Source organism: Coenobita brevimanus, chromosome 39 (assembly GCF_032717465.1).
Source record: "Coenobita brevimanus isolate Jiangsu-jjx chromosome 39, ASM3271746v2, whole genome shotgun sequence".
NCBI lineage: Eukaryota > Metazoa > Arthropoda > Malacostraca > Decapoda > Coenobitidae > Coenobita > Coenobita brevimanus.
This window is the reverse complement of record NC_136992.1, coordinates 20,162,972-20,179,697: the sequence shown is the minus strand read 5'-3', so window position 1 is coordinate 20,179,697 and position 16,726 is coordinate 20,162,972. Positions and strand designations below refer to the sequence as shown.

The window sequence follows — 16,726 nt, the reverse complement described above, 5'->3', positions numbered from 1 at the left end:
GATAGTTTGAGTGGGCCGCCGTCCAGAAAGGTCGCTGTACTAACCTCCGGCACCGACCCAGGTGGGCTAGAGATTATGGATTCCGAGTGTACCATGAGCGTGTGACTCGCTCACCGACTGTCTGACGTGCCGGGTGGTCGGTGCTATTGCTCCTCCCTCCCTTCTCCTCCTCCCCCCCTCCCCGGCAGAGAATTCTGAAGTGTCACGTTTGATCTCGCGAGGTGACGCCAGTGGCCTCATTTGACGAGCGAGTCCTGAGTTCCCACTAACCTTCCTTGTATTCTGTAAACTGGATAGTGAAGTATTTCCCTTATATTTGTGAACTGTACTTTATATTATTATTTAGTGTGTAACTGGATTACGAGAATGTAGCTAAGAAGCAGAGTTCTGTCTGGACCTTAGACAAATATGTAATTTTTGTGGGCCAAATATCAGGTGCCCCGGAACTGCGAACTGTTTATTAATATGTGTTGGGATGACTGCAGTTAAGTACTTATTACGGCTGTGATAGTTGTGAGTTAATGTTCACGTAGTTACTTTGTGAGGCACAGTGATATCGATGCAATGATGTCTTTCATGGTTAGAGTAGGGTTATTCATGCTTATTTGTTATAGCACTTTTCTTCTATGTTATCCCTACAATATGTATGATATTGAGCAGACCTATGCATCTGTAGTGCCATGTGTTATTCTGTTTCTGATTGATATGTCGAGTGTTGTAATTCATGTTTCTTTATTATGAGACTTTCTCGATCATCCGTAGGGATTTCTTGCATTAGGGAGAATAGTTATTCATTGTACATATTAATTTTTAGCTGATCCAAGTGTGGAAGTCAAGGTCACAGTGTGGAAGTCAAGGTCCCGGTGTGGAAGTCAAGGTCAAGAATATCAGAGGATCGGACCAGTGCACTATGAGCTCAGAGGGATGATTATGGAGGCCACATTGGACTGAACCTGGGACAAGGGAACTATGTTTGTTGTAGAACGTTTCAACTGATTCAGGGTTATTCTGTAAGGCTAGTAGATGGGGAGATTTCTGTTTTTGGTCTTGTTAATAAACATTCCTCTCACTCAAATTTTATTGTTTGTATAACCCTTGAGAACTGGTGGTACAGAATTGACTTAGTAGCTGGTAAATGTGTAACCCAGGAGTATTTAGGGAAATCGCGAAGGTCGGGCTTGGGTCGGCCGAGTTGGAGACTGATCCCCGTCATTTTGGCATGTTATCACTCTTGACTTGGCCACTCAAAAAGAGAAACGCAACTGAAGAGGCCGCTAATGATCTCTGTCAATCTGAGTTCCCTACCATTCCAGCATGCAGTGGTCATCACCAGTGACTTGATTTTGCCCCATTTTGACCACGCTAAAGTCTGGATCTCAGAGTGTACTCCTACAACTGGTGGCAGTGGTGGGATGACCAATTCATGTGAGGGTAATTAACCTTGTAAGCAATAACTGAGAGGTCATTTAAATGACCGTCATTAAATTTAATTAAGTGAATAGCTCATTCCCCAGTTCTCAAAGGTATATATACTTGACATTCAATTATATGATATGTAGAATCATAGGATATGTGTATTTGTAGTGTGTACTATTTTGTTGTTGCGGTTGGGCATTTTAATAGTTGAGCTATCACCTGTGGGTTGCTCATGCTTGTATAGTTCATGATGAAGTCCCGTGTTGAAAAATTAATTGACTTCGAGACTGAAATGCCTGAGGGAGTAGGTGTACAGCAGGAACCATCCACAGTTGATGAGTGTTTTGAGTGTATTAGAGCTTTGGAGATGTTAAACCCACCCGGACTCACCCCGACCAAGATTGGAGGCCCACAACAGTATACCCCCATGAAGTCTGGAAATCCATTTAGGCAGTCAACTCCAATTAATGAGGTTTATACTCTTACGGTAGGTCTATTTCGTTGAAGTTTTGGGCTTTTTATTTTTTTATATGCTTTAAATCTTAATGCTCATGTTTGCTACGAAAATACTATGAAACCATAAGCTGTAATGGCAAATTATGTATGTCACAATTGTTGTACTTGGCAACTAGCTACTTCCGCGTGTATCATACATAACAATAGCAAGGTGCATAATTTCCAAGTTTAATAAAGTACACTTCTTAGTAGATCTAATACTGGATTACTGTGTCGTAGTGTTTGATGTCATTAGTGCTTGAAATATTACTTCGTCATGTTGGCATACACTCTGTACGAGTACTATTTTACTATTGAGGAGTTTCACCTCCCTCGATTCTCCTCCCTGCCCCATTTATTTTTTGCTTTAACCCCCATCCCCCCCTTTCCCAAATTCTCCCGCTAGGACTGAGCTCCATCCATTGGTAATCAAGTAAAATACACATGAAATAACGACGCCTAAATCTGAAAGATTCAAATATCAAAGACAAACTAAGGTGTGACGAAGCTTTAGTACAAAAATGCACTATACCTGAAACCCCAGGATGTGCCAGCAAACTTGGGGTATGTGGTGGCACCAGTGTATATCGGGGTGTAACCACCAGGGCTGGTGTACCGGGAGGCCACTAGGTACCGACTCTGGAACTGGGTGGTAATGAAGCAATACTTCCCTGCCAGCACAAGTGACATGTTCTCCTGCACGTCGTGACTCTGGTAGTTAGGAAAATTTCCATCAGTATTCCATATCTAAGTCTGCACAGCTTTTAATTCAAGTAGCCTGATTTTATTATTATCATTATTACCATTGTTATTATTATTATTGTCGCCCACCTTTAGCAAGGCGATATGGTTTTCCCCGGTGTGTGTGTGTGTGTGTGTGTGTGTGTGTGTGTGTGTGTGTTGCCAAAATATCTGAAAAAACTGTGAACGAATTATCACCAAACCATCAGGAAATAGCAACTGAGTGGATCAGCAAAAGTATTTTAACTTTTGATGAGAATATGATCAAAGACGATGGAATGCCATCGGCCATATATTTCTTTTAATATGGATTGGCTGTTTATGAAACGCAGTGATGAATACCGTAGTGTTTTCATAAGAAAACTATCGTTACCCTTCAGAGCTATACACTATGACACAAAGACGAAGTGTTGTGGAATGACGGGACAAGAAAGTTTTTTTTACCACAAACCCGTCAATGTCGGTTACGTGAGACATATTGAAATTTGTGCTAGAGGTAATAAAAACTAATTAGATCGTTTGGCCTCTGTGCATAGAGACAATACACTTTATTATCCGGCACCGATTTCATTCAGTAAAAATATAACCGAACGGGGTGAAGTCGTCGACACATATGCAGACGGGCAATGAATATGTGCACCCATGCCATACGTTTGATAGTACTTCAGCCGATACAAGCCAAGTTAGTACATTTCAGTGTAATAATGATGTGTATTGCTTATGTTGTGGAATAGAAGGAAAATAATAATACATGTTCAGTCTCCTTGCTTTAATATTTTGTATACCCACCCCCTGCTTCCAAAACAGCCTCTAGACGTCTGAAGCATTTAACAACCCATCTAAAGCAAACAAATGAACTCGTGCATCAACAAAAAAACAGTTGATGCCTATAGATTTAATACCCTCCAAAATAATTTATTTGTTGTATTCTATAGATAATAAGTGTTGAATAGTAGGAAAATAATAAACCTGCCGAATTTCGTTATTAATCCCCGGCGGGGCGCATAGGGTAACGCAAACACATCCTATATATTTACCCGCCATAGTGTTCATTCTTGATCATTATTCCAATTCTCGTAATGGGATTGTGCTATGGCAACACTAGATAAGGGGAGGGGCGAACAGCAAGGACCCGCCCACATAGCCCAACTAACATTCATTTAGCATCGAACATTCCTGGGGTAACGAGACTTGTTCTTATGACTTTACACTCACGATCATTAATTTCTTCTCGGGGTGCCCGCTTACTACCCCTGCATACCCAGGGAAGAGGGGAGGGGGATACGAAACAATCTTCACCCACCTCTACCCCAGCTCCCAACCCTCCCCCGTACCCCTAACCAAACCCCCTCATCCGTCATTCTTAACTGGCAGTTATATCTCAAGCTGAATTCATGCTTAATACTCTTGGTCCCACTATTAATACAAACATAAAACACTAGGATATGTTTAAAGTATATGATATAACTATCAACACGCAGCAGGAAGAAAATAATGCATCATGATGTGACAGTAAAACAAACATGTTAACAACGGCCACCTCAGGTCTAGTGTGTTGGGTGCACTGCTTTGCAAACACACACACACACACACACACACACACACACACACACACACACACACACACACACACACACACACACAAACAATCCAAAGTTAGTCAGAGATTCAGTAGAGATAAACAAATCAATAGTAATCACTGGTATAGAAGAGGATGAAATTAAAAACAAGATCACAAGAGACAAAAAGGAAATGGCAAATGTAATGAGCTTACTGAAAGAAGTATCAGAGGAAATCTGTAGTAAAGACATAGAGGAACACAAAAGGTTAGGGAAATACGAGAAAAGCAAGACAAGACCTCTAAAGGTGACTTTCCAGAGTGTAAACACTGTGGAAGAGATACTAAAAAATGCAAAGAATCTTAAGGAAAAAGAGTTCAAAAATGTATGGATAAAAAGATGCCTAACACAAGAGGAACTGGAATTACTGAAAGAGAAAAGGGAGGAAGCAAAAACAAAAAATGAGGGAAGATCAGAAGAGGACAAGAAGAAATTTTTTTACAAAGTAATAAGATTGCAGGTACGAAAGTGGTACACAAACATGATGGAAGAAAAAGGAGGAAGGTAGTAGAACCATGTCATGACAAGTATATAAACAAGATGATAAAGTTGATGTACTCAAATGTGGATGGAATGGTATCTAAATTACTAGAGATGAATGATCATGTCAGAGAAAATGAACCACAAATAATATGCCTAACTGAAACAAAATTAATACCAAGGATATCAAATGACATACTAAACTTAGAGGAATACAATATATGGAGGAATTATAATATTAACTAAGAAAAATCTAAAAGTCAAGGAAATAAAACTAGATATACCATCACAAGTAGAACTGATTGCAGTAGAGATCGACACATCTGAAGGGAAAGTAATTGTAGCCAATTTGTACATGCCACCCAGATCAAACACATGGGAAAGAGACGAATATGAGGACCTGGCAGAGAGTACAATTCAGAGTGTAAGATCATTGCTACATAAAATGGAAGAGAAATCAGAAAGAATTATACTAACTGGGGACTTCAATACAAATATAAATTGGAATACTCTAGATATAAATAGCCAAGAAAGCTGTTGGGACCAAAAGCTCCTGGATCTCGTACAAGAGTTTTTCTTAACGCAACATGTGAGGGAAACCACCAGAAAAAGAGGACTTGATGTACCTTCAGTGCTAGATCTAATATTTACAAGGCAAGAAAATGATCGGCAAAAGCGATCATGCAGTACTAAATTATAACTTCAGGATAGCATATGACATAGTAAACAGCAATGATAGTTACAAAAAGAGCCTAAACTATAAAAAGGGAAATTATCAAGACCTAAAGAAGTATTTCTTAGAAGTTGATTGGGAAAATGAGCTTAGAGGACAAGATTTAAATGCTGTATATAAAAAATTTTGTGAATTTTATGAAATAGGAGTCCAGAAGTACATCCCACAGCACAAAGAAGCAGATAAGAAAATACAGAAATGGTTCAATACCGAATGTAAAAAATCAAAAAAATGAAGAGATTTGTTGTGGAATAGATACAGAAGACACAATAGTGAAAGGGCATACAATAATTACAAACAGGTAAGAAACGACTATACAAGAATAAGGAGGGAAGCCCAAAAACAGTTTGAGGAAGATATAATAAATAAAAGTAGTGATCAACCAAAGCTGTTTTACAGCTATATCAGAAGCAAAACTAAAGTAAAAGATATAATACAATCCATTACGGACGAGGGAATCACTTATACACAAGAGAAAGATATTTGTGAAGCACTAAATAAGAATTTCCAATTAGTTTTTACAGAAGAAAAAAATTTTGAGAGGGACTATGTGGAACACGCATGTCCACACATACTACCTGATATACAAATAGCAGAAAAAGTAATACAGGAGGAGTTAAGTAGATTAGACAGAGGAAAAGCAAGTGGTCCTGATGAAATTTCATGTTGGGTATTACGAGAATGTGCAAAGGAGTTATGTAAACCATTATTTTTGATTTTCAAGAAATCCTTGAGTCAAGGTAAACTACCTGATATTTGGAAAAAAGCAAATATTGTCCCCTTATTCAAGAAAGGAAATAGACTAAATCCACTCAACTACCGACCAGTATCACTGACCAGTGTTGTAAGCAAGGTATTAGAAAAACTTATAAGAAAAGCTTGGGTAAATCGTCTAGAAGAACACAGTATGATAAGAGAAAGACAGTTTGGTTTCAGAAAAGGAAAATCATGTGTTACTAATCTGTTGAGCTACTATGACAGAGTAACAAACACAATACAGGAAAGGGAAGGATGGGTGGACAGTATCTATTTAGATTTCAAGAAAGCTTTTGACACAGTACCACACCAAAGACTTTCATGGAAACTGTACCATCAAGGAGGAATTCGAGGCAAACTGTTTTGTTGGATGCAAGACTTTCTCATAAAAAGAGAAATGAGGACAGTACTAAGAGGAAACTACTCATCATGGAAAGAAGTGACTAGTGGAGTACCACAGGGTTCAGTGCTGGCACCAATCATGTTTTTAGTGTATATAAATGATATAAACAGTAACACTGGAAATGAGAGCTATCTGAATATGTTTGCAGATGATGCAAAAATACAAAGGAGAATTACTAACATAGACTCTTGTAAAGAGCTACAAGAAGAATTAAATAAACTTCATGAATGGAGTAGTACATGGCAAATGGAATTCAATGTGGACAAGTGTCATGTAATCAAGTTTGGTAAAAGTGGAAAAAGACCTGATTGGGATTATAAGTTAGGAAATAAAACCCTATACACATCAGAAAGAGAGAAAGACCTAGGTGTGATTATTAATAACAGACTATCTCCAGCTGACCACATCAGCGAGAAGGTACGGAACATGTATACACTGCTTGCAAATATGAGAATAGCATTCACATACATAAATGAAGACATGCTAAGAAGGATAATAACATCATTCATTAGACCAACCCTGGAATATGCATCAGCAGTCTGGAGTCCTCATCTCAAAAAGCACATAGACAAGATTGAAAAAGTTCAAAGGGCCGCTACAAGATGGATACCAAGCTTAAGGGACCTAAGCTACGAAGAAAGACTAAATAAACTGAATCTACCAACACTACAGGAGAGAAGGAAAAGAGGTGACATGATAATGCTATATAAATGCATATCAGGAAAGGAGAAAATAGACATAAATGATTACTTAACATATGGAGAAGCATCAGCAAAAGGATACTGCAAAAAACTGCATAAGAAGAGAGGTGATAAAGACGTAAGGAAATTCAGTTTCCCAAACAGAGCAATTGATCAATGGAATGCACTACCGAATGAAATAGTGTGTGCCAAAACAATTCACAAATTTAAGGATATGTACGATAAATATGGTTTAAGACACGGGACAGTACGAGCTTGACTCATTCCTGTAAAGATACAATTAGGTAAGAATTAGGTAAGGTAAGAACACGAACACACACACACACACACACACACACACACACACACACACACACACACACACACACACACACACACACACACACACACACACACACACACACACAAGCACCCGACGCATAAGGCCTGGGATGGCCGTTGATAATGTTTTTCTTTTATTGTCTACGTTATAAATCACTAATTTCTTGCTGCAGCGTGTTCATAGTTATATTATATACTGTTTACATATCCTAATGTTTTGTCTTCCCTGGGTATATAGGGGTACGAAGGGGGCACCCCTGAGCAGAAATTAGTGATCGTGAGTGTGCCTTAGCCAACAACATATTTTGGCAGGTGATTAGCATTGCCCCTGAATGTTTGTTTCATTATTATTATTATTATTATTATTATTATTATTATTACTACAAGCTGTTAAGCGACGGTGGCCAGCTCTAACTGGACTAAGTAGCACTCACTAACGTCTGTAAGCATGCAAAGTTTCATTCGATTCCATCCACCCACTGTGGAGCTAGAGGACTTGAAATTCGTGGAATGGCCCGCACGAGGTGCAAATTATTGGTGACGCTGCCAGGGACCGGGAGTGAGGTTCGACACCAGTTATTTGAGAAGGTGCTCCAGTGGAACATTCCACCCAACAATCATGGCCTTGATCTTCTGAGCCTTATCATTTTGCGATAGCAAGGTTGTAATTTAAGCACTATTTTCTGCACTTGATGACTGATGATTAACTGAAACTAAGTGGAGAGGTGAGAGTGTGAGAGAATGGGAGTATGGATGGGGTATATGTGCAGCAGTAGGTGAGAATGAGAGGGCAAAAGAAGGAGTGTGTATTGTTGTGAGTAACAGATGGAAGAAAAACATAAGAGAGTATGGATCAGTTGGCTCAAGGACTGTGTGGGTAAGAGTGAAAGTTGGACTACAAATGTGGGTGATTATGTGTGTGTATGCGCCAAAGCAAGATCGTGTAAGCAGAATGAGAAAAGAGTTCTGGACAAATGTGGAAGCGTGCTGGGAAAAGTTTGAAAGGACTGAGAGTGTTCTTGATTGGAGATATGAATGGAAAAGTAGGGAATGTGAAGGTGCATGGAGTAGTTGGTAAGTGGGGTGTGCCTCCAGAGGTGGATGAGAATGGCAGTGCATTAGTGGACATTTGTGCCAAGAGGGGATTTGTGATAGCTAATACCCTCTTGAGGCACAAAATGATCCACAGTTATACATGGCGAGTGATGAGAAGGGTGGATGGTGAAATGAATGAACGGAAAACAATGATTGATTATGTGTGTGTAGATGAAAGGATGAGAAGGTGTGTGATGGATGCAAGAGTACAGTATATAGAGGCTGGGGGAGTGGACTTTCAGACCACCAATTGGTGGTGGCCAGAATCAGTGTCCAAACAATGTGGAGAAATAGAAGAAGGGAAGGACAGGAGGAAGTAGTTCTTACAAGGAGGGGAGAAAGTTACAAGAGGATAGAAAAAAGGCAGAATATAAGAGGGAAATGGAGGAGCGATTGGATAAGTATAGATTGGAGCAGATGGGGGATGTGGAAGGTGTTAGATATTCACGGAAGAAATCTGTGCAGCATGTGAGGTGGTGTGTGGGCTGAAGAGAAGACGAAAGGAAATGCAGGGAACAGCATGGTGGACTAAAGAGGAGAGGGAGGCTGTGGCACAAAAGAAGAAAGCATATAGTGAATGGATGAGAAACAGGGGCGTGGAAGAAGTTGAGAGATGGAAGAGAGAGTTATATGTAGAAAGGAAGAGAGAGATGAAAAGATTAGTGAGAGAGAGTAAGGAGAGAGTGGATGAGGAATTTGGAAGGAATTTGAGTGTAAAGTGGAGGGAGTGTAAGAAAATGTTCTGGAAAGAGGTAAAGAGAGTTAGACAGGGTACCAAAGAAGTTAGCTGGGAAGTGAAAGTTAAAAATGGTAGATAACTAGTGGAGAAGGGAGAAAAAGTGAGCAGATGGAGAGAACACGTCAATGAATTGTTGAACACAGAGAATGAAAGTGAAGTAAGTATAAGTGGCTGGGGAATGGCTGGGAGAAGGAGGGATTTGAGAAGACAGGAAGAAATCAGTAGGATGGAAGTTGTCGAAGCAATGAAGAAAATTAAAATGGGGAAAGCCCCAGGAATTGATGGACTGTGTGGTGAAAAGCTGAAACATGGGAGAGAGGTAGTAGTAGAATGGATGTGGAGGATGTGCAGATTGGCTTGGGAGGAAGGTAAAGTCCAGAAGGATTAGAAGTCAGGTATAATTGTTACCCTGTGCAAAGGAAAAGGGAAGAAATATGGCAATCATAGGGGCATTTGCCTTCTTAATGTAATAGGAAAAGTATATGGTAGGATACTTATTGACAGAGTTAGGGAAATAACAGAGGAATTGGTTGGAGAAGAACAGGGAGGTTTTAGGAAGGGAAGAGGTTGAATATATCAGATATTCATTCTTAGATCCTTAGTGGAAACGTTTCTAGTGAAGGGAAAGGAATTGTATGCAGCCTTCATGGATTTGGAGAAAGCATGTGACAGGGTGGATAGACAAGGATTGCGGAAAGTATTAAGAATATTTGGAGTCGATGGGAAGTTGTTGAATGCCGTGAAGATTATGTATGATGGTGCCTAGGCTGCTGTGCATGTGGATGGTGAACTGAGTGAATTTTTTCTGTCTGAAGGTTGGATTGAAACAAGCATGTGTCATGTCTCCATGGTTGTTCAATCTGTATATGGATGGGGTTATAAAAGAGATACAAGGTAGGGTAGTGGATGTTGGAGTGGCCCTAGTGAGAGAGGATAGTGTTTGGAAACTCCCTGTACTGTTGTTTGCAGATGATACCGTGTTGTTAAGAGACGACGAAGGGGAGCTGCAAGGCTCGATGGATGAGTTTGGGAGAGTGTTAAGAATAGAATCTAAAGATGAATGCAGGGAAGGATAAAATTATGGTCTTCGAGGGAAGTGAAGTTAGTGAATGCACAGTGAGATTGGATGAGGAGGAAATGGAGAATGTGAGTGCATTTAAGTACTTGGGTAATGTGATGAGTAAGGATGGAAGTTTAGAAGATGGAGTGCTTGAAAGGATGCAGCAGGGAAGAAAGGTTGCTGGCTCCTTGAAAGCAGTGATAAGAAACAGGGAAGTGAGCATGGAAGTGAAAAAGCTACTACACGACAGTATTGTTATACCAACTCTAACGTATGGAAGTGAAGCTTGGACGTTGTTGGAAGGACAGAAATCAAGAGTGAGAGCAGTGGAAATGAGTTATTTGAGAAGAGCATGTGGAGTCACATGGAGAGACAGGCTAACAAATGAGGCAGTGAAGGAGCGTTGTGATGTGGATGTGGATGTGATAGGAAGCATAAGGAGAAACACATTAAGGTGATTTGGCCATGTGGAGAGGATAGAGAGTGAGAGACTGACGAGGAGAGTGTATGTGAGTGAGGTGGAGGGAGGGGGAGGCCGAGGATGAGATGGAGGGATGTAGTGGAGAGGTATATGAGAGGGGGGTGTGAGCTGGGAGCAGAACAGTGAAATGGCGAGTGACAGGGCAACGTGGAGACGATTTGTTTGTGGCCACCCCTAACGGGATTAAGGCGTCTGGCAGTAGATAGACAGATAAATAGTTGTACTCAAGTGCAACATTCCCCCCAAGAATCATGGCCCTGGCTTAATAACCCTCGGAGCCTTAGCATTTCTCGCGAGCATAGTTGTAAGTTTAGCTGTTTTTACTGTTTTTACAATTGATGACTTGACCTCTGACCTGGCCAGTGTAGCAAATAGGTGTACAATACAGTAGAAAGTTGTAGCACTAGTCAGTGTCTATAAGCACGGACACATTCAATTCCATCAAGCTGCTGGGGAGTTAGGGGTGCATTTCTTAAAACTGGTACTGGCTGCTGTAGTCCTTCTATTCTATCGAGTCACTTTGGGTGTGGTTCCCTAAGGACTATGACTGCAAGCGATGCTGCCACATCTACTCTGGGGAAGCCAACATTATCTTTTCTCATTCCTTTCATAGAATGCTAAGACGGTTCTTCTAAGTACACACTTGTCAAAGTCATCGAAATTCGTCACAGTTGGAAGGAGACTTTTTGTTGGTGAAGAGAATGCAGGCTTTTCTGGAAAATCCTCTTTGCTACAAGCTTTATTTAGTTTAGGACAAATTCTCATCACTGTCCTTTCGCTCACGTTGGTGGCTTTGGCTGTTCGTGCAACTGCTTTTGAGGGATCTATTAATGTTTGCCTTTTTTCTAAGAAATATTTATTCACATTGTAAGTAATTTCTTTTGCATGGCTGTGGCGAAGACAAGAGCGAGTTGAAGGAGATGCGTCTGTGGCGTGTTTTAAGGTTGGAGTCACCACTGTGTCGTTTTTGTTTATGGATGTATATATTTTACTAGGGGCTACACCAAGGCAAATGGCTAGGATAAATAAACGCCAGTGAGTTGGGAAGAAATAGATAGGACAGTGATTACTGACTTGAAACAATACAATGTTATTGCATGATTTCACTATAGCACAAGGCCATTACATTACAGCATGTGTAGATCAATTACATGAATAAATAGTTATAGACTAAGAATATGAGTATTGAATTCAGTGAGAAGTGGGAGTGCTGGACTGTTGTGTTTATGTATATCGTATATGTAAAGTTGTACAACATGACCAGATTTTACCAGGAGAGACGGAGAGCAAGGCAGATAGTAGCTGGGTGAAGTTCTGAGTGGAAAGAAGGCCGGAGCTAGGTCGCCTGCTCGGTTTTAAGCCCCCTAACGAGGTGGGCGGAGCACCAGTAGGCCTAGATCGCCTGAATATACAAATTTGATTGGTTTAGGCACAACTACAGGTGAGGAGGGAAGAGAAATTTAATTTTATTGGTAGCAGCACCAGTAACGATGCTGATTCCGAGAACAAGGTCGGGAAAAGCCATGAGGGAAGGAAACCACGTGTGCGGGTGAAATGAGGACAAAGCCACGAGGGAAGGAAACCACGTGTGGAGATGAAATGCAGGGGACAATACTTTGTGGTGTAATATACGCCACAGCATTCCCCCTCCCACCCCTCCGTTTTATGGCAATAAAACAGGAAGAAAAGAGAGAGAAAAGAAAAAATTATATGATTTGGGTACAAGGTAAAGTATATATATATATATATATATATATATACATACAGTATATACAATTTTCAAAGTGAGCAAATATTTGAAAGTGATTTGGGTGTGGTAAATACACATAGCAGTTGTGATAGACAGGAGAATTTCTAATGATAAGTCTATTCCATGGCTATGTGTGATGGAGTAACTTACTAAATGGGGGGGGGGGATGACTATAAACAAAGCAGCAGTAGCCGGGCATAACTTTCTGTACGAAAAATTTGACTAGTGCTTAGTTATTATGAGCAAACGAATGAGAGAGTTATGCCCACCTTTACAATTGTGCTATTGTATGAAGTAAAACACACACAAAAATTGTTCTATACAATATAAATGCGACGTAGGTGTGACGACATGGAGTGTTTCCGGTTTTTGGTATCAGACTATGCTGGAGTGTAAAATCGTGGTGGTTTGCTGAGACGGCCTGATTGTGTGTAGGTAAATGTGGTAGGTACTGATGAAGTTTGTAGAGTTGTGGTGAGTGGTGGAGGAATTACGGGAACGACAGGTGTTGATGGGTGAGGGGTATTGACTGGGGAAGGGGTAGGGGCTGGTGGGACAGAGTGTGGGGTAGGATCGCCTGAGGTTGACAGTTAGTGGCTTTAGGTTCAGTACTGGGGGTAGGGTTTGTGGACGGTAGTGCGGGTGGTTGTGAGGGACTGTTTGCATCAGTGGTAGTGGTTTGCTATATTGTATGATGCCTGAGCCGGTGTGTGGTGATGACAGGTAGCGGAGGGTACGAATTGACAAAGGGGATGGTGTGTGTGTGTATGTGGGTGGTGTATGTAGGTGTTGGTGCTGGGAACTGAGGTGTTGTTTGTGCGTGCATTGCTGGTGGTCTGGCAAGGTTGGTGGATGACGTGTGGGGTGTTGTCTGTGACTGGGTTTGTGGTGTGGCTGGTTTGACTCTGTCTGTAGTGACTGTGGATGGTTTCCCATGTTTGTGTATTGTGACTGTTTTGTGTGAGTTTGTGATCACAGAGTATGGGCCTTTGTACGGGGTTTGGAGTTGTGAAGTGCGTTGACCCCTCCTCATGAAGACCTGTTCGGCGTCTAGAAGGGAGTGCGGGATGAACGTCGTCTGTTGCTGGCAAGAACGAGGAGGGACTGGTCATAGTGCCTGCATTGCCTGCTGGAGCTCTGGGAGGAAAACCAGATCCGGCGTGCCTGGTTGCGAGGTGAACTGCCCCAGCAGCCTCAAGTCTTCCCCATATGTTAGCTCCACTGGGGAATTCCCAATGTCCTCTCTCTCCATAATCCTCAAGGATGATTGGCAGTGCAGCCACCCAATTCACTGGGTGGGGAAGTGCCCTCAGTGCTTCCTTCAGGCGACGATGGCAGAGCTCAATCATCCCGTTTGCCTGAGGGTAATATGCAGAGGTTCTGTGGCATTTAGCACCCAGGAAGTCCATTAGGTCCTGCTAGGCCTGAGATTTGAAATGGGGGCCTTGATCTGTGATGATGACCTGCAGGGCACCAAAACGAGTGACCCAGGATGTCAGGAAGTGATATGCCACACAGTCAATCATAGCGTCCAGCATGGGTGTGGCCTCGACCCACCTTGTCGCTCTATCTATACATGTTAAGATATAGCAGTTACCCCTAGATTCGGGGAGGGGGCCGAGGATGTCAGTGTGGACCGTGTGCAAACGTGGAGTTGGTGTGGGTAGCGGTTGAAGTGGTGTTTTGGTGTGGCGGATGCACTTTTGCTGACTAACACGCCACGCATGCTTGGACCCAGTTGGTGGTGTCACACTTCATCCCTGGCCATACCACTCGCCGGCTAAGTAAGCTGTGCATGCCACGAATGCCTTGGTGTGCCATCTCGTGGTAATGACTGAAGACTTGCCTTTGGAATCGTTGGGGAATATAGGGCCATGCTGTCCCGCAGGATATGTCACACCAGAGTTTCTGAGGTGTGCAAGTGACATCAAACTGTTGCAGTTGAAGTGAGGTCATGGTCTACAGCAGCTCTTGGAGTTCCTGATCGACCTCCTGCTCCCAGGCCAAGGCTGCAAGGTCAAGCAGAGGTAGTGTAGGGCCAACAGCTGAAACTCAACGAGACAGGGCGTCCGCAACCTTGTTCAGGTCCCCACTGATGTGCTGGATGTTAGTGGAGAACTCTGAAACGAAGGCTACCTGTCTTGCCACCCGAGGAGACCAATTTTCACCTTTCTGAGCCATGGCATAGATAAGGGGTTTATGGTCAGTGAGGATGGTGAATTCTCTGCCTTCCAGAAAGTGCTTGAAATGTCTAACTGCCTCATATATAGCAAGCAACTCCCTGTCGAAGGCACTGCATTTGTGCTGGGCAGGGTTAAGATGCTGGCTGAAGAATGTGACAGGCACGTTTGCACCACTGACTTGTTGTAGGACTGCACCCACAGCTTCGGCAGAGGCATCTGTGGTGAGTGTGATGGGGCATCTGGTGATGGGTATGCTAGGAGGGGTGCGGTGGCAATGTGGTTTTTGAGGGTGGTGAAGGCATGGTCTGACTGTGCAGTCCATTGAAGAGGCTTGGAGGATGTCTTTTTTGTCCTCTTCAGGAGATCGTTAAGGGGGGCTAGTGTGGCTGTGGCGTTTCTCAGGAACCTGTGATAATAATTGACCATCCTCAAGAACTCCCTGAGCCTGCGAGGTGTAGCCAGGCATAGAAAGTCCTTAACGGCATCCACCTTCTGCGGGAGGGGCGTGATACCTGTGGTAGAAACCCTGTGGCCCAAGAAATCCAATTCGTCTGCACCGAGGATACACTTTGCTAGGTGCACACGCAGCCCATAGTCATGGCATTGCAACAGCACTTGGAGATGTGTTTTGTGCTGCTCATGGGAATCAGAAGCGATGAGGATGCCAAAGCGTTTGTGATAGGTGCACAACACAAAATTGTCTCTTGCTGTTTGGGGATTAGCATTACGAGCATGGTTCACTGGGGGAACACTGTTGGAACACAAAGGGGCTGGGGGGTGAATTGCAACACTGGGGGTTTGAGTGGTGAAGCCACTTATTTAGTTTCCAGCTCATCTATTCTAATTGTTAACTTTGTTAATAAGGTACACAGCTCTGACATGGAACCGTTTTTGTTCGCAACACCGTTCACTGACACCGCTTTTTCACTAGGGGTAGCACTGAGGGCTATGACATGGGAAAGAGAGGAGTGTGCACTTACTGGGTGGTTGTCGTAATGCTGTTGAGTTTCGTACAGAGTGCCCACCCTCTCGATGAACTCAGCAAGGGACGTGCCAGGGCCCAGGGATGCTAGATGGAATTGGAAGTCTGGTGGCATTAGCTGGAGGAGTCGGTGCCAGAGGAGGTCATCTGTGTGGTCCCAGCTGCCGTGAGTGTGGCTTGAATGTGGGCAAGGAAGGCCGTGGGGTGCTGCTGTTGGGAGCGAATTGCATCTAGCTCCATTAAACGTGCCTTGCCTGCTTTGATTTGCCCAGGGACCGCAGCAGACTCTCCTTCAGGATTTTATATTTGTGCCTTGTAGGTGGTTTGAGGAGTACGTCTTGAACAAGGGCAGCTACTTGAGTTTGGAGAGTGTGGAAAAACTGCTCTGAATTTGTCATCATCACTGGTATCTTCAGGCCACACGGCATCAACTTGTGTAAACCACGTGTTAATATCGTACGTGAATGTAGGAAGGGATAGTCGGATGTGTGGTAAGGTATCCATGTTGTTTAAACACTCCTGGAAAGCACCAGTGTGGCGTGTTTTAAGGTTGGGGTCACCACTGTGTCGTTTTTGGTTATGGATATATACGGTATATATTTTACTAGGGGCTACACCAAGGCAAATGGTTAGGATAAATAAATGCCAATGTGTTGGCAAGAAATAAACAGGGCAGTGATTACTGACTTGGAACAATACAGTGTTATTGCATGATGTCAATCTAGTACAAGGCCATTACATTACAGCATGTGTAGATCAATTACATGAATA

At 42.5% G+C, this 16,726-nt stretch overlaps 1 protein-coding gene across 1 annotated transcript in view; it reads right to left on the bottom strand.

Moving 5' to 3' along the window:
• LOC145396812 (uncharacterized) overlaps positions 1 to 2,601 on the bottom strand; it is a 29,961-nt gene extending 27,360 nt beyond the window's left edge. The window contains exon 1 of the mRNA XM_080270100.1: positions 2,444 to 2,601. Within this exon, the coding sequence (XP_080126226.1) occupies positions 2,444 to 2,601 (158 nt within the window). The remainder of the gene's footprint in view (positions 1 to 2,443) is intronic.
• Between the last annotated feature and the right edge of the window lie 14,125 nt (positions 2,602 to 16,726).